At 51.0% G+C, this 17,993-nt stretch overlaps 2 protein-coding genes across 2 annotated transcripts in view; both read right to left on the bottom strand.

Annotated features, from left to right (window-relative positions):
- Window positions 1-7,097: 7,097 nt before the first annotated feature.
- Window positions 7,098-9,760, bottom strand: INSM1 (INSM transcriptional repressor 1). Its single transcript, XM_030309011.1, is given in 3 exon segments — window positions 7,098-8,378; window positions 8,381-9,625; window positions 9,628-9,760. Coding segments are annotated over 3 exon segments (1,515 nt in total). The 3' UTR covers window positions 7,098-8,241.
- A 7,461-nt stretch (window positions 9,761-17,221) lies between these two features.
- CFAP61 (cilia and flagella associated protein 61) overlaps window positions 17,222-17,993 on the bottom strand; it is a 273,562-nt gene continuing 272,790 nt past the window's right edge. The window contains exon 26 of the mRNA XM_032592605.1: window positions 17,222-17,632. Coding sequence (XP_032448496.1) covers window positions 17,432-17,632 — 201 coding nt within the window. The 3' untranslated portion in view covers window positions 17,222-17,431. The remainder of the gene's footprint in view (window positions 17,633-17,993) is intronic.

Below are 17,993 nucleotides of genomic sequence, written 5' to 3'. Positions count from 1 at the left end.
CACGGACCGCGAGATCGTGACCTGGCTGAAGTCGGACGCTCAACCGACTTGCGCCACCCCAGGCGCCCCACAAAGTTTTTTTTAATGTTTATTTATTTTTGAGAATGAGAGAGCACAAGCAGAGGAGGGGCAGTAGAGAGGTAGACAAACCATAGAAGGCTCCAGGTTCCAAACTGTCAGCACAGAGCCCGACACGGGGCTCAAAACTCACGAACCATGAGATCATGACCTGAGCCGTACTTGGACACTTAACAGACTGAGCCACCCAGGAGCCCCAAACATGCACAGTATTAAGAAAACTGTCTTGGAAGCAGCTTCCTACTTATTTAACTTTCTCAATTAAACACTCAGGGCTTTTTAAGTGGTGCCATAGACAAGAGTACACAACGGTGTGGCCATGCTCCAATAAAAACTTTATTTAGAAAAATAAGCTCATGGCCAGATTTGGCCACCTGACTCCCTGGTTTGTTGACCCCTGGGTTAGCCTCTTAAGTTATAATGGTAGAAATTGTGAAATACCACAGTGGCACAATATCTGGAATCTCAGTACAACCTTAGAAGGTATAAGATCACAGTTGCTGCACAAACAAGTCAAGGTAGCTATAATAATTATTTAATTTTTTTTTAGTTCTCTTGGAGCTGACTGAAGAAATTTTGAAAATGCAAAGGAGAAAATTATGATTTTCTCTGTGGCTAATATAGCAAAAATTTTTCTGATACAAGTCTGAAATATTTTTTTAATGTTTATTTTTGAGAGACACAGAGAGAGAGAGCAAGTAGGGCTGGGACAGGGGGAGGGAGGACAGAGGATCTGAAGAGGGCTCCATGCTGATAGCAGAGAGGCCTGATGTGGGGCTCAAACTCACAACTGTGGAGATCATGATCTGAGCCAAAGTCGAACACTCAACTGACTGAGCCCCCCAGGTGCCCCCAAATATGAAATTTCAATTAGGTAAATGTTTCACTAAAATGATTTAAAACTATAATTGGTGTTTGGTGAATTATCAAGATAATGTGTGCGGAAACCATCAAGAAGATATCAAGGATAACAATACTGCTCAAAAGAAGCAATAAGGGTCTTCTATTAAAAGAGAGGAGTGAGAAAAGAGCGGATTCCTTTATGTTTGTAACACATGTGGTGAGATCTAACATGACTCAGTTTGGATTTGGACACAAGAGCCTGCACTTTGGTTCATTGCCTTGTGTCCCTGACAGTTCATTTTTATGTACACTGTACCTATCAGTTTCTGCCCATCTCCTAAAAATAACCTCTTTGTAGCTGCATTCTGGAATGATCAAGGTTCATTTTACATAGGAAAGTGGGACACATTTCAGTAGGAAAGAATGACAATCAATTGGTTGTGACAAGCTTTTTTTTTTAATGCTTATTTATTTTTGAGAAACAGAGAAAGCGAAGGGGAGGGGCAGAGAGAGAAAGGGCAGAGGATCCGAAGCAGGCTCTGCGCTGACAGCAGAGAGCCCAATACAGGGCTCAAACTGATGCTTAACCAACTGAGCCACTCAAACACCCCTGGTGTGACAAGCTTTACAAAAATTTTTCAATGTTTATTTTGAGAGAGACACAGAGAGAGAGAGAGCATGATGGGGAAGGGCAGAGAGAGAGAGAGACAGAATCTGAAGCAGGCTTCAGGCTCTGAGCTGTCAGCACAGAGCCCGATGTGGGGCTCCAACCCATGAACCGCAAGACCATGAGCCAAGCTGAAGTCAGACGCTCAACTGACTGAGCCACCCAGGCACCAGGTATGACAAGCTTTTAAATGGCAATATTAGACATGTGGGTTTCAGCTAAGATCCACACCCCCTTCTGTTCTTTGAGCTTGGAGGAAATTTTACCCTAATTTTTTTTCCTCCTGTAAAAAGAGCCTTCTCTGAAACCCTTCCATGCATTAACACCTCCTCTGCTTCCTATCAGATTCAGCAGACAATAGCCTCTTGGCTCAGTCTGTCCATCCTGTCACCATCAGGTGTGACACCTGACTGTAGCGTTTGAGAAGGGGCATTGCATCAGGGCCCTGGTCCTGGACAACAGAGATGAAGCAGATGTTGCATTCGAATAAAAGGGCCTTTATTTTGATGAGTGGAATAGGAGAATAATGCATTCAGGTGAAAGTTTCTGCCATTCTTGTTTCCCGCTGTGTGATGCTTTTTCTACTGCCTCAAACCGAGTGGCAGGAACAGTGAACACCTGGGTTCTGATGAAGGGAGGCAGCACTGTAAACTGGGAGTGCAAACCATGGGGACCAGCTTCTAATAGATGTTGGGGACGCTGCACAGCGTGAATCTGACATGCTCGAATTATTGGCTCCCAATAATCACACCTTTGAATGTGCTCTGACTGGCAGTAAATTTCCTATAGGTTTCATTTCAATACAGTAAGCATCCTAAGATCGCTTTGTCTCAGTAGTACAGGCTCACGCAATGAGCTAAAGAAAAGCATCATCAGTATTGATGCTTTGTGTAGAAATGTCACCAGGAAATCCACACAGTATAGAAATCTTCAAATAAGACAAACATGAGTACGTTTACCCCTCAACCCATCTGCTCACCATATATACTGCCAAAGGGATCATCACGTCTTGAACATTTCACTTTCCAGATGCAACAGACCAAGCCCACAATAAAAATATGTGTTAGACAAATGATGACAGTTAAGGGATGAAGGGTGTGTGTTTGGGTTGGTGAAAATATGTTAACTGACTTCAAGTCATATGCTCAAATACGTTCTATGATTTTGAGAAGCATATCGGTCCACAGTGATGACCAAAAAAAAAAAAAAAAAAAGGTTGTGGATAGTAATTTGTAAGCCAAGTTGTTTCTCTCACTGGCAGTGAGAAGTCAGTTTTCTTCGCCACAGAGGTCCCTCAGAGGTGTCTTGCTGGTGACGCCTCTCACTGGTCTCTGTCACTTTCCGGGATTGAATCTGGCATGTGGTACTTTCCCCGCTGCAGCTCCTCATAAGGAGTGTCCAAAGAAACAGGATTCATTTTTCCTGCAGAAAATCCTCTTGACTGGGAAATCGCCTTGGTGACATCAAAACATGTAGCTGGTTGTTTGCACAAGACAAGATGTTGATGAATCGGTTGGAAATTGTTTATGTTTCCTTAGCAACCTCAGTAGGAAGCAGGAGTTCTGTAGTTCTCCTGGTGAAAAAAAGATTTCCCTGTTTGTGGAAATCACTGGGCAGGTAGGCGCTGTCTTCTCATCCTTTCTTCCTGTGGACTCCACATACTTGACCTCACTTGGCTGACCAAGGTGCCAGGTCAGCAGAGGCATCTCCAGGACCTTGAACAATCCCTTAGAGGATGGCCTTCCTACTCTGGGTGTTTGGGAATAGTTCTTTCCCCCAGAGCCACTGGATGGGGATAATTGTGGGCCTGGGACCGGATTTCACTTCTGAACTTTCCTCTGTGGTGCTGATGCACGTGCCTGTTAGAGATGGTGGCCATATTGCAATCCAGGAGTACTGAGTATACCAGGCTTTCCCTATGAGTATTGGTCACTTAATGCTACAGATTGGTAATAAATAAACAATGTTTCTTTCAATTTATAAGATCTATATAACTCGAAGATGCATTTAGAGGCTTTCTCAGCCAAGTGGGATTTTCAGGCGATTACCTTCAAGTTATATTGCCAAAGTATTAATCAAATATTTCCATAATTTAGGATTAGAATCCTAAGTGTCTTTAGACTTCTGTGTTGTGCTCCATGATTTGGTACCACTTTGGTAATCAGAGGGGATCAAGACCCTTGCATGTTCTTTAGTCCACTCTCTCACATTGGTATGCTTTGCCACCTGGCGGGCGGGGGGGGGGGGCAGGGTTCTCTCTACAACTCAGTTTCACCTTGATCTTCTCCCAACCTCACAAATCATGCCTTTAACCACCAAACCTTACAGGCCTCTCTAGTTTAACCTGGCCCTGGGATAAGCTAACTGGGTGACACCACGCACTGTATGTATATATGTCATTATAAATGACCCCACGCGCTAGGGTCTATTTGCCAGAAACTTTCTCCACAAGACCAAAATGTCCCTTCCGTGAGAAGACAGCAAGTTTTGATCAAAGCCTGCCTTCCACAGACCAGTGGATTCATAACATCCTCAACACCAGAGAACATGCTCTGAGAAATAGGTTTTCTCCTGCCTAAACTGAGGACACCTGCTCCCTTTGGGGTTCTTGCTGCCTTTCAGTTCACAGTCTCGGGAACCCTTCTCAGATGTCTCACTGTACCTTGCAGAGCCCCACTCTCTCTGGTTCACAGATGAGGAGACAGAGGCCTGCAGCAAGCCAAGGGATCAGTAGAGCCAAGGAGCTTGCCTGAGGTGCATTCTAGACCCTTTCTCTTTAGCAAGACATTTGGTGGGTGAAGAATACCATGATGTGCTTTGTTCACTAGGACTCTGGAGAGTTTCTGCTTCGTTTTGTTCGAAGACATTGTGGAGGCTGTGGAACGAAGTCCAAGGGACGGGGACAGAGGGGCAGCTGGTGGAAAGAGATGGCAGGTCCACTCGGGTGCCTGCAGCAGAGCAATGGGGGCCAATGGGAAACAGTGCGCCCTTGTGGTCAGCAGCATCTGGCACAGATGGGCTGGGCAACATCCACCTGGAGACTGGCATTGCCCTGCCCAATCTCGTGCGCCCTCGTCTCTGCCCGGGGGGGCCCCCACATACTCCCACGTGCCCTGGAGCAGCTGGAGTCCTGCCGGGCTCCAGGCTCCAGTTCTGCTCTGCTCCCTGACTGCTCATCGTGGGCAATTGTGGGGCCTCTGGCTTCACTGCTGGCACTCGCAAGTTACACTGGAGTGCTGTGTGACTGGGGGACTCCTCCGCTGGGCCCTGTTCTGGCTGAGGGGGGAGCACGTGCTTCCACAGCGCAGGCCTTTGAGAAGCCAGGGCTCCCGTCAGACCCGGACTTCTCCAGGCCTCCAAGGAAACGTGAGTCAAGAGGACGTGATCAACTCTGGAGAAAGGGGCAAAGCTGCCGGCTCGCTTTGGAACCAGGCAGTGCAGAGCAGCCTTTGACTTTTATTATATCACCCTCGTGTAGGAGGAGAAAAAGTGTGGACACCACAGGCAAAAATTAAGTCCCTTCCTTTATTTAGCCCCCTCTTTTAGCTCCTCCCTCTTTGGTCCTGTCCCGTTCCCTAACCCACCAACCCCTCCCAGCAACAATCCCTTGCGGCAGTGAACGTGGCTGTGCCAGTGGGTTCCAGGGAAGGTTGTCCAAGCTTGGAGTGACCTCAGAGACACAGGATGTTCTCAGCATCCTTTGCATATTTATAAAGAAGGTGAGCTCGTCTCCACTTGGTATTCTAAAACGGGAGCCCTTGTGAACTTATTCAGGGAGGGATGAAAAAGAGAGAGATGGAGAGAGAATCTGATTTCCTTTCTGTGGAATATCTTGTTGACCCATAGAACGTAACTTTGAAATAAATAGACAAAACTTGTCTAATTCTTGGACACCATTCGGTTACTTCAGTGGGGTCAAATTTGTATGCAATTTCACTGAACATCTCACACAAATGAAATTCTGGTCTCTAAGTTTAGAAAAGGTATTATTTGGTCATTGGGAATACACCACCGGCTATGAAAGAGCACATTTGCAAACAACCAAATTTTCTTTACCCTCATGAAAGTGGATCTTAGAAATTATGCTTTACGATTATGGACATGAAAACCAGTGGGCCAAACACAGACGACAAGATGTCATTCCTGCAGCCAGGCCTCGACTTGTCATGTGTGGCCAACCATCAGGTTTTCCAGGAAACTTTTTATGGGCATAGAACATACCCTGACCCCTCACTCAGTCTTTTCACATATGGCGTAATTCGGGGAGGACATTTAAAAATTCTCATGTTAATGTTGCCCAGAGGAGACAGCCAACAGCCTGCAAATTGGAGTTTTTCTTTGTTTTATCCAGTTTCCAGGTTGTTATAAGTACTGTTTTGTCCCTGTGCTTATACATTCTCCAAACTGATAAAGTACATAGGCATCACCAATAAAAGGCAAATGCGATCTGTCCAGGGAGCAACTTACCCATAGTGGCTTCTCCTTCATTGCCATTCTGGGTCTGTTGCAAGACCTTCACAAATGGAGGAATATTCAATGTTCCTGACAGCTCAGTCTTTCTAACCCCTCTCCCACACAAAACTGCAGGCTCAGAGTCTGAACAAACCGATCTCTCTCAGTTGTTCCTTCCAAGTTTCTCAGGGACTGTCTTTCCCACCCCCATCCCACCTACATCCTTCAGACATGCAGCCCTTTACTGGGCAGATATCTAAAATCTCTTTGATGGACAAACATTTGATTTAGAGGGCCTTAGGAAAAAAGTAGCAAAACATACCACAAAAGGAAATGTACACTTGTGATGTTTAGCACAGCTCTGCAATGGACTGTTTCAGAGAGGGAAACAACTCGAAATATTAACTGGTGGGCGTCAGAATTGTTCTTCAACGAGCTAAGTGACACATAAAGGAAAACATTGTAATGACCTGTTATTAACGCTAATACCCTAAACAGATGGTGTTCCATTTTTCCCCCAAAAGCGGATTGCTCACCTGATTGAAAAATCATTTTTGAACCCTTACCCCAAACTGCATTAACTTCTGTTGTAGCCACGAGTGTTCTGGTTTGTTTCACTTACTGGGGAAATCTGACCATGAAACCACTACCCACCTTATTTATTTGAGGAATTACTGTTACACTGAGCCCCAAATGGTCAGGAAATGCAGGGTCTGTTAAGTTAAAGTGTGTCTCACACCCCCTTGATCAAAAGGATAGATTCTTGTGGGCACTTATGTAGATTTCTCTGGAAGAGTCTCCCAGGCCTTCATTCTAGCCCCATCTTCCACTACCTTTCCCAAGACCCCTAGCAAGCCTTTGGCTCCAGTTCACCAGTTTTGAGGCTACACCCTTGAACTGCTAGAAGGGCAGGACCCAGAGGTTCAGGCTCAGCTGTAAAAACCCATGATCCTAGTGAAGGTGGCAGCATTTTTTTCCTTTAATAGAAAACAGACATTTAAGAAATCATTTTAAATCCTTAGTGAAGCCACGTGATGCAGAAATAAATCCATCTGACTTTGACTTTGAAAATATTTTTATTTGAATAGTAAATAGTTATACAGTTGAAACAGTTCTATTGAAGCTTTCTATAAATAGCTAACAATTAAGAAAATAATGTATGTAGAAAAGAGATTGCATTTAAAAGTAAGAGCTGTTGGTTGTACAGGGGCCTCACGGGCCCTCCAAGCAGAATAAAATGGTAGGTTGTCTGTAATTCGCTCAGATAGGTATAAAAGTTAAAACTTTTAACAGATCCCTTTAGAAAAAGGCTCTCTTCTAAAATGCACAGTGAAATGTCAAGAGTGGCAAGGGAGGGGGAAAAGCGTACCAAAAAAAAAAAAAAGATCTGCAATCAAATAATAGCATAATCTTCATAATTAATATAAATAAATAAAGAATAAATAACAATTACTCATAAATCAACATATACATTTAGAGAGAACTTATATAGTCCTACCTCAACAAAGATGATAAAACCAAAGAGTCTTATGTGAAGTATTGAGGCAGTTTCTACAGCATTTTCTGAAAATTCCCTTCCCTCCCCCAAAACAATCCCAGACAACAGTTCAAGGCATTTGTGGCTATACTAAAGAAAACTCTTTTTTAAGCAATTTGATTTGTTCACATACAAAAAGGTAAAGCCAGACTCCAGCAGTTCACAAGCCATAATAAAGCTAATCGTGTGGGAAGTTCAATTTACAGCCTGTGAAATATAAAGGCATTTATTCCTCAAGATTCACCCAAAACAACCCGTACGCTACATACATAGAGAGCAGAGATTGGTAGGCGAGAGCAAACCGCATTTCTAGACCATGAACACAGCGAATACTAGCAAGAAAAACAGCTCTCCCCTCCAAGGGGAAGCCTCCAACCACGAGACAAACGCTTACAGCTTTTCTCTCTTGTACAGAAAGAGATTGGCTCCTGTTGCGCCAAGGAGGGGAAGGGGACACAACGCAAGAGGGGGGGGGGGTCCGAAAGGAGTCACAACGAGAGGATTGGGGTTACCGTCACGCCACACCGAGAGAAGCGGAGACAACACTTTCACCGGGGGTGGGCGCCCCCGGAGCGGACGCGGGTTCAGGGCGCGCAGGGCGCGCTCTCCTCGTGGGTCTCCAAGAGAAGGCACAGTTCGGGGGGGCCGCGATGGAGGGCGCGCTCTAGCAGGCCGGACGCACGGGCACCTGCAGGAGGATCACCTGTCGGTTCTCGGACGGGTGGCACTTGTTGATGTGCCGCGTGAGACCAGGCGAGCTGTAGAAGGTGGCCGGGCAGTACTTGCAGGGGAACACCTGGCGGCGTGCAGCAGGCGCAGGTGGCGCTCCTGGGCGCCCTTGCTGGGGAACGTCTCCCCGCACACTGGGCACAGGTGGCACTCGGAGGACGCACTCAGGCCCAGCACTCCGGCCGCCTCGCCGTCGCCGGCCGCCTCCTGGGGCGCCTTCTCGTCGGGCCCAGGGTACAAGGCCAGTAGGTCCTCGGCCGGAGGCGCGGGCGGCGCGCCCTTGGCCTGCAACGCCTGGTGGTGCGCCAGCAGGTGCTTGCGCAGATAGGCCTGGCGGCGGAACTTCTTGGCGCAGTGGTGGCACTCGTAGAGCCCGTCCTCGGAGCCCGACTCGGACACGCCGCCGGGGCTCGGCGTGTCGCGGTCGCTGCCGCCGCCTGTCGCCTCCCGCGCCTCAGCCCTGGCAGCGGTTTCAGGCTCGGACGCGCGGGCGGCGGCGGGCGCAGGCCGCGGTTTGTGCCAGCGGCGGTGCGAGGCCAGGTTGGCGGGGCAGCTGAACACCTTGGCGCACTCGGGGCAGCGGTACTCCACGCGCACGATGCGCGAGCACTTGTGCTGCGCCAGCGCGAACGGGTCGGCGTACTCCTCCTTGCAAAGCTGGCAGATGAACTCGCCTAACGGCCGCGCCGCGCCCCCCGCCCGGCCCCGCGGCGCCTCCACCGGGCCCTCTTTGATCTTGAGCCCCAGCACAGGCGACGTGGTCACCTCGTCCTCGAAGTGCAGCTTACGGATGGCTTTGGGCTTCTTGGCGCCCGGGGCCTTGGCTACCTTGGCGGGCGGCTCGGCGGCGGCGGGGGGCGCAGGGCGCTTGCCCGGGGGCCGCAGGGAGGCGGCGGGGGGCAGCGGGGGGCCGGGCCCTGGGCCGCGGGCCGCCTCAGCGCCGGCGGAGAACGCCGTGCCCATCTTGAGCTCTGCGGGAGCGAAGAGCAGTGGGTCGCCGCCGCAGGTGCCGCCGCCGCCGCCGGTGCCATTCGCACCGCCGCCGCCGCCTCCGAGCAGAGCGGCGGGCGTAGGGAAGGATTCGGCCGAGACCGGCGACCCGAGGTTGAAACTGCGCTCGAAGTACTTGTGCTTCTCGTGCTCCCGGCTCACGGGCCGCGTGGGGCTGTAGAGCGGCGCCGGGTGCGCGGCCTCCGGGTTGCCGAAGTGCGCGGCCCGCGGGCCCGGCGGGGGCGGCGGGCCCGGCGCGCAGGCGAGCGCGGCAGCAAGCGCCGCATGGGCGCGCTCGGCGGGCGGCAGCAACGGTCCCGGCCCCGGCTCTGCGCTGGGGGCGACGCGCGGGCGCCCCCGCAGCCAGGCGAGAGCAGCAGCGCGTCGCCGTCCTCGCCGCCGCGGACCCGGTAGGACACGGGCGTGGACTTCTTGCTGCGCTTCACCAGGAAGCCGCGGGGCATGTTGGCGCAGCGCGAGGGCAAGGCACTGGCTCGGTCCCACCTCCGCGCTCGGCCCGGGCGGCCCTCAGTGCCCCCGGCCCATGGCCCGGGAGCGGCGGCTACGGGACTCGCGTGGCGCCGGCGGCGGCTCGGCCCGGCTCTGCGCCCTGCACGCGCGTCCCTGTCCCCGGGCCCGGGAGCCGCTCCCTTTTAACGGGGGGAGGGGGCCATTGTTCTCGCCTCCCGCTTCCTCCGGAGCCAATCAGCGCGTCCGCACCTCCTCCGCCTGGTCGGGTGGGAGGGCTACGGGGCGGCAAAAAAGGGGCCGGGACTCGGGGGTCGCCCGTTAGGTGCGGCAGATGTACCTGAGGGCGCTGGGCCCCCGCGCGCGCCCCGCTGCCGCCCCGCCCGGCGCCGCCGCCCCGCCCGCCCAGGCACACGCCCGGCCCCGCCTCCCTTCACGGTCTACTGCTCCTCTATGGGGAGCGCACGTGCCTGGGCTTTGTGTCTCTCCTCCGGGGGGCGCGGAGCCGCCAAATGGGCCCGTCCATCAGCACGACAATGCACGCCCCCCTCCCGCGCGGGGATTACCCGCGGGTCGCGAGCAAAATAGCAACAAAGGAGAAGAATGGCCCCAAATATGTCAGGAGGGTTCAATCCGCGAGCCAGAGCGGAGGGGGAAGTTGTGCGCGCTGATTGGGTAGGGGCGGCGGTGGGCAGCAGCAGGCGCGGGGGAGATCTGAGTGTGGCTGCTGGGGCGGGAGAGGAGTCGGGGGAGGCGCAGGGACTCCGCCTGGTGTTTGGGAAATAATAAAAAAAAAAAAAAAATGAAAATAGTGGCAAAGCCCGGGCGTCCGAGAGGCTCGGACGGGTGGGCCTTGGGACCCAGGACCCAAGCGAAAATGGGACCCCGGAGTTGCAAACTTAGGTAGAGGTTCTCTGGTCTTAAGGCTGCAGCCGAGGGCGGCGTTTGTATCCAAGGCCTCCGTGCGTCCGCGTGCGTGCGACTGGAAGGTTTTATCTCGACTTTTAGAAACAGTTGGCACCGCACTTCTTTAATCGCCAGCAGACGCGGCCCTGGGGCAGACGGGGGGCGGGGGTCAAGTTGGGCTGGGTGCCAAAAGGTACTTGGAGTTCGGAACTTTTTTTTTTTTTTTAAGGTTCTCCGAGGCTCAAAGATTGGGCATCCTTGGAGGAGCCCACCCAGGCCACTCTGAGCCGCCTCGAGGCGCAGGACGGGTTGATTCGAAGGGAGTTGGCCAAGGCCGAAACGCCGCGGGTCGGCCGCGTGGCCCCAATGAAGTTGGTTCCGCTCTCCTTGCGCCGCCTCATTGCATTTTCATTCGGAGCGGGGCATTTGTCTGCCGGCTGACATCAGATGCTAAATCAAGGCTCCAATCAAGGCGCAGCGGAATAAAGGGGCCGCCTTCTGGGCGCGGGGCCCCCCCGGAGCCGTGCCCCTTCACCTTTGTGAAGGAAATTAAGCCTCCCGCTATTGAGCGCCGGTCGCGGCCAATCTGGACGCAAAAAGAGACGCGTGCTGCCGACCGGGGGAGGTGGGGCATCTGTCCTCTAGGCAGGCTGCAGCCTCGGTAGAGGACAAGCTGCCTCCCCCCTTGCCACCAAGAAGAGACAACAGCGAAGATCCACCACATCACAACCCCCTGCCCACCACTCTCCGCCGCCCTGTTTGGACCCAGACCGGGCCCTTTGCCTTCATCCTCTTCCCTGCCCAGCCCCGAGGAAACACAAAAGACATAATCGCCGGGGGACCGGGGCAGAACCCTCAAGAGTGCGTAGTGGGCCTGATCCCCATCACTTAGGGAACAAATAGCAAAGCCACAGAAAATGTCATTATGTTTGTGAGGAAAATGTCACTTTATTGAGAGAGAAGGACAAGGAAATTTTCTGGAAAGCTCTGTGCACCTAGATAGATTATACTGAATTTTGCTTATGCTTATGCCACTGAAGGTATTTGTGTTTGGATTTTCCCTCTGAAAATACCCTAGGAGGGAAATTAAGAACACCCTTTCTTTCCTTCCTTCCTTCCTTCCTTCCTTCCTTCCTTCCTTCCTTCCTCTCCCTTTCGTTTCTTTCTTTCCACATGAGTAAGAAGTTGTAATGAGAACAATTGTTAGGCTTAGTTAATCAAAGGTTAATCAAGTTGGTTAATCAAAAGGAACGATGTTTATGATTTTTTCTTTGTGATTAACTCAGACTAAAAAACAGAAAAATACATATCAGGGGATATATTTTGAAAGCTCTCACCCTCGTTTTAAAAATTGCTAACTGCCGTGAATGCTAGTCCTCAAAAAGTTAGGAATTCTAAAAATGAGTTGATCTGAAATTTTATAAATATGTTTCAATCTAAAAGTAACTGATGTTATTTCCTTGCTCTTTTGAGCGCTGATTAATACTGCTGATGAAATTAGAAGTAGAGAGGGATTCCGGGACAGCTTTGGCCAATTTTATTTTCTAATCACGAATCCCATCTGGCTTGTGGATAACAGGGTGGGTTCGGCCCACGGTCCGCAACTGACTGCGGGGTTATTTAATCTTGCATGTGTAACACTGCTTTCATTCAACAGATAACAGGGAGAGTTAGTCACCTTGTGAGTCCTTTAAAAATAACAACACCCATAATTGTAAGGAGGGTGTGGGAGGGGGGACAAAAAACAAAACAAAACAAAACAAAAACAAGACCCCTGCCTGAATGCAGCGAATTCAAAGGGGTTCTGAATTAAGTTAAGAGAATCTATTGAACACTACTGAGATTCAATGGCCCCTTTTGCTTAATTTGTGGTTTTTAATCTGCCAGCGAAAATGAAATCTATTTTCAGACGAGTACGGTCAAAATAAATGGAAATTTGAAAGGTACTAGAAATTAGAAACAAATTTCATACTCGGCTAGAGAAGAATTAGGCTGAGCGCGCGCACGCACACACCAGCACCCTCCAAGTAGGTACAGTCCTTGCACCTGGTCCTTAAGTTTCCGGTGTCTTCTGAGTGATCTCATTTCTCAAAATCTGCGCGCCTGCAGGGATGGGGACTTCGAGTCGAGACCATTTGTAGTCTTCTGGGAAGAGCAAAGCGCCACCACGCTACGCTCCGGCGGTCGGCCTTTACGCGCTGCGATTCCGAGTGGGCGCCGCGTGGAGTGGGGTCGGGGAAACACTGAGCACTGCTTTGCCTCCCTCCGGAGTTGCTTCACGGGCTTTCGGCGAGCACAGGGATCCAAGGCAGGTCCCCGAGGCGTCCTTCCCAGGCCTCAGGCGGCTCCTCCCTTCCTGTGGGGTCGGTCGTGGGCAACACTTTGGAAAAAATCGGCAGCCACCTCGCTTCTCTTCCTTGCAGACCCCGTTGTGGGTTCTTCCTTTGGCGGCGGAGCTGGAGGCCGCAGGCGCTCTAATGTTTCTATGTTTTTAATTTTTAATATTTTTGTCCTCCTGTCCCAGGTAGCCGTCGGGGAGCACGCCGGGGTTCACTGTGAACCTCAGATCGTGTCCTAGCTCCGGGGAGTTTCTTGAAAGTGCGAAGCTTGGAAATAGGTACCAACGAGGGTATTTCGGCCTAGGAATTGCCCCGGGGGGTGTCGAAGAGTCCAGACAGCCCCTGAGCTCCTGAGAGGCGAAGACAGGAGGGTCCGCAATCTCACCGCGCGGCGCGTTTAGAGACACTCGGAGGGGGTTGACAAGGCCCCCTAACACCCCCATCCCCACTCAGCCGTGGATCCCTCTCCTGGACTCACCCCCTGGGTGACCCCACCTTCTGGAAGCCCCACCCCCAGGCCCTCCCAGTCCTAGAGCCGCTATCCGACAGGAACCGCGCGTTACCGCCGCCGAGCCCGCCGTCAGGTCTCGCAGGGGCCCGCGCCCCTGCGCGCGGGGCGAGCGCGGGGCCCGAGCCGGGAGAGGCTTTGTGTTTGCAGGAATGAGGGGTTGTTGTGTCAGTCCCAGGGGCACGCGAGAGACACGCGCAGCCAGCCCGCCCGCTGCCCCGCCCGGCCCGGTCCGGCCTCCAGGCACCTTCCGGGCCCCCGCCCGCGGGCCGTTGCCTTTGTTCGGCACATTAGCATAAAGCTGCCTTGGATCTCTCGTTTAAATAATTCCACACAAAAGGAGAGTGCATGAAAGAGAGCGAACAAGGGAGAATCCGCGAGGCTGCGCCTTCCGCAGGGCGCGGGGAGGGACCGCGCTCAAGTATTTCCCTCCCCTCGAGTTTCGAGTGCCCCCGGCAATCTGCTGCGCACCCATTATTCGACCGGGGGCCGACGGGGTGGCTAGCCGCCTCTTTTATCCTCCCGAGTGTGCCGTCGGGGCCACTGCACGCTCCGTGAAGTGCCCTCGGGGCTGTTTGTTTTTGCCTCGGGTGGGACCCTGGGAGGAGAGGGAGGCAGGAGGCTCCCCGGCCCCGCGACTCGAAGGGTGGTGTTGGCAAAAGCTGGCAAAGGCGAAGCCAGAAAATGTGGGAAAGCCATAAGTAGAGAATTCTGCCAGTTAGGGCTGGCATGACACTGAAGGCACCGGTATCCCAATTGGACGTGGGGCGCACGAGGGAACTGCTTGCACCTGTGAAGCGGCGGCCCCGCTCCCCGTGCGCCGCGGTCTCAGAAGTGGCAGCGACACGACCCCAGCAAAAACTGACCGAAAAGGCTACCGGACTCCAATTCTCCTCCTCGGTGCCCGCCCGATTGGAGACCAAGAGGTGGCCAGGCCCCTGGGGGGCCAGAAGGGGCGCACACTTCGCCTTGGCCTCAGTGCCCCCTTTCTTGTGGCTGCTTTGGGGTTTGGGTGTAAGTGTTCATCCCCTAAGCCCACTATTCCTCCCCTCCCCGCCTCTCGTTCCCTGTGACCTCTGGCCTCCCTCTTCCTCTGTCCCACCCCCGTCTCTCCTGTCTCCCCTTTCCTCCCTCCCCTTGTCTCTTTCCCCATCCCTCCCTCCTGTCTCACCTCAGCTCTCGCCGCACCCCCCCAGGTCTCCCGCCTCCCCACTCTCAGTCTCAGACTCTCTTTCCCTTAGACTATCTCCTTCTTTCTCCTTTGCTCTCTCTCTGCAGCTCTTACCCGCCCCCCCCTTCTCTCTCTCTCTCTCTCTCTCTCTCTCTCTCTCCACCTCTCCCCTCCCGTCGTCCCGACCGTCCCTCTTCTCCCCGGCTCTCCTCTCCCCTTCTCTTTTCCCTCCCCTCCCCCCCCTTTTCTTCCCCTCTGGCTCTTCCCCCTCCCCGCAGGCCAACGTGTGTTATTTTATTTGTCTAGAGAGAGCCTATTTGTTCAGTGATGTGTGGCCTCCTGGCCGCCAGCTTTAATGGGGAATGCGGAGGCTTGGTTTCTGTGAGCATTAGCATACAGCTGCCTGCTCGCTGCCCCGGCCCCGGCGCTCGCCCGCCGCATCCCAGCCTTATCATCACCTCTTCTCTCAACCAGAAAACAATCAACAGCTCCTCACACGCGGCCACTTTCGAGCCCCTCTCCCTGCTTCTTGGCTCACACTCCCTCACCCGGTGCAGCGCGCTCGCGTGCTCGCTCTCCCTCTCTCTCTCTCTCTCTCTCACACACACACACACACAGACTCTCTTCTAAGGGTAAATATTGACTGGCTGGCTTTACATTTTCTCCTCCTTGCAGTGCTCCCTTCCCCCTATCACCTCTTTTCTTTTTCTTTGGCCTTCCTGTGATATTTGCTAAGGAGCCATTTTCAGAAAGGGGGTGGGCACACTCGTTATAAACCCACATACAATCATTAGAGGCATCTGCGAAGCTATGGTCATCGCATGTGATTTGCGGGAATAAAACTTGGGGAATACGGTGTTTTCTTGTCACTATTCTTTGTTCAAAACTATAGAATTTCAAGATGAGCCTTACAGCCCAAGACATCCCAACAAATGTTGTAATACGTTAAGGAATTCACGCATTCACCTGTCTCTACAGGATCTATGCTCTTGCAGACAGAAGTCCAAATATTGTTCTTTCTGAATCCCCCCCCTTTTTTTTTTGCCAGGCTTTACCATCGGTGAGGAGTAAATATCGTTATTCTCCCAAAGCCCTTAATACAGCCAATTTCAATCAGTGACTCTTGGATACTTCCCTTGTCTTACTAAAGTTGTCCGTCGGTGGTAAATGCTGAAGTCAGCACATATATGCTGAAGTTCCTGCCTAGACTCAGGAATTACTCCCTTTGTGAATACGGGACGATGGTGAGAATGACTTCATCATACATTTTGTAGACTAAAACCCATTCTGGACATTTGCAAAGGAAAACTTACTATCACATATATCCATCATTCAACATCAAGGTTGGCAGTTGTCATTTGGGGTCACATTTATGTGACTAGAAGCCTTTTAATTATAATACTGGGTCTCAAATTCTAACTGTTGATCCTTTGAGGTTTTTCTGTTCATCTCCTCCAAGGGTCCCAGGGCCTGTCACAACAAACCCACTCCATTGCTGATGAATTTGACCTAGGACCTCTCAGGGGAAGGAGGCCAGAAGGGGTGGCAAGCTGACCTATTTGCCAGCCCCTGAAATACGGTTCCCCATGTGTCGGTTTGCAGTTGTAAGAGTGAACTGGTAGGGATTGTTCTTCATTCCAGTCACATAGTTTCTAGCATATGGCCGAAGCTGGGCCTCCCTCTAAATGACCCTGCATTGTGTAAAACATACGTGTGAAGGAATTAGTGGAGTTATATTGCTTGCTTTTGCCTGCCTCAGAAAAAATCAAGAATCTAGTGTTCTGGAAACAGTTTTCGAGAGATATCAGTTTGATAATGGGTACACAATTCTGTAATGCCAACCATGACTTCTCCTCCTGAGAGCTGTGTGACCTTGGTGAGGGTATCAACTTGTGCTAAATGTTAACACAAATTTAAAAAAATGAAAAACTGGAAATGTGTCCAGTGAAAAACAATTTTAAAGCCTGTTGATCAAAATTCAGTCATGAATTGTGTCACACTATCTATTAAAAGAGATCCAAATAAATGAAAACTATTGTTGTTCCTGCATCCATATGTTTTCTAGTAGGCATGAAATTGCTATATATATCTTATAGAGAGATTTGGACCCACATTACAGGTGACATGTACCAGAGGCCCTGGTGCAAAGCAACCGTGCTAAGGGCAAAAGAAATGAACTAGACTGATTTCGCACTACTATTTTCTAATCTAAAACCTGCGTGTGAGCCTGTGTGTTGATCCTTGAATTTTTCTCACAATATTGAAGTACAGAAATTTTGATAGCAGCTGCCTCATTTCAAAGTTCACATAAACTTGCCTGCGCGGTCAGTTCTTGTGATGTTGGATTATAGAGCTAATTTCTCATCATCAGTTTTGCCTATTTTCCATTCTGGGCACATGCTTTTCTTTTTTATTGCCCAGGAGTATTACTGGGTAAACAGTGAAGAACTAACGGCAGCAGGGCACTTCAGGAAATATATCAGAATCACACCCAACATAAAGACAAGTTTAATACAGTTACATCCCATTTATTGCTGAAATGGATTATTCTGGCCCTGGAACATGCCTGGTGTATCAAAAACTTCAGAATAGAGACCCATGGCCGTGCGCCACCTACTGGAACCATAGAAAACTACAGGCATAAGCTTGGTCGTAAAGCCAGGTTCAGAGAGGTTTCCCCATTTATACTCAGCACTTCCAGAAACTACATGTGTGAAAACAAAGTGGAGGGTATGGCCACGCACTAAATGATGCCTGGCCACGCATACATGGGCAGGTGGTAGTGATTATTACTGCAGGTAGTCAAGGATGCTCTTCTCACCAGCCCCTTGTAGATAGTTTCCTGGAAAACTCTTTTGAGGTATTTCCTGGAATTCTCCTTCAGGTTAATTTCTTCATCTTCTATCTGATGGGCTAACTGTTCTATGGAAGGAAGGTCTTCCTCCTGGAAATAGAGGAAGTGGCCAGATATGGAAATTACTTGGACAATAAGAGGGCAGTTCACTAAAATGAAAAAGAGTGATCACCTTCTCAAGGGTGCTTGTTCTTGTCCCCTAACTTTTCAAAAATTATTTTTAATCATGGCAAAATATACATAAGATTTACTGTTTCAACCATTTAAAACTTTTAAAATATTTATTTATATTTGAGAGAGACAGAGAGACAGAGGGTGAATGGGAGAGGGACAGAGAGGGAGACACAGAATCTGAAGCAGGCTGCAGCCTCTGAGCTGTCAGCACAGAGCCTGACATGGGGCTAGAACTCACAAACTGTGAGATCATGACCTGAGCTGAAGTTGGCCGCTT

Source organism: Lynx canadensis, chromosome A3 (genome assembly GCF_007474595.2).
Source record: "Lynx canadensis isolate LIC74 chromosome A3, mLynCan4.pri.v2, whole genome shotgun sequence".
In the NCBI taxonomy this organism is placed as follows: domain Eukaryota; kingdom Metazoa; phylum Chordata; class Mammalia; order Carnivora; family Felidae; genus Lynx; species Lynx canadensis.
The sequence above is the reverse complement of the archived record's forward strand: the minus strand, read 5'-3'. Positions and strand labels throughout refer to the sequence as shown.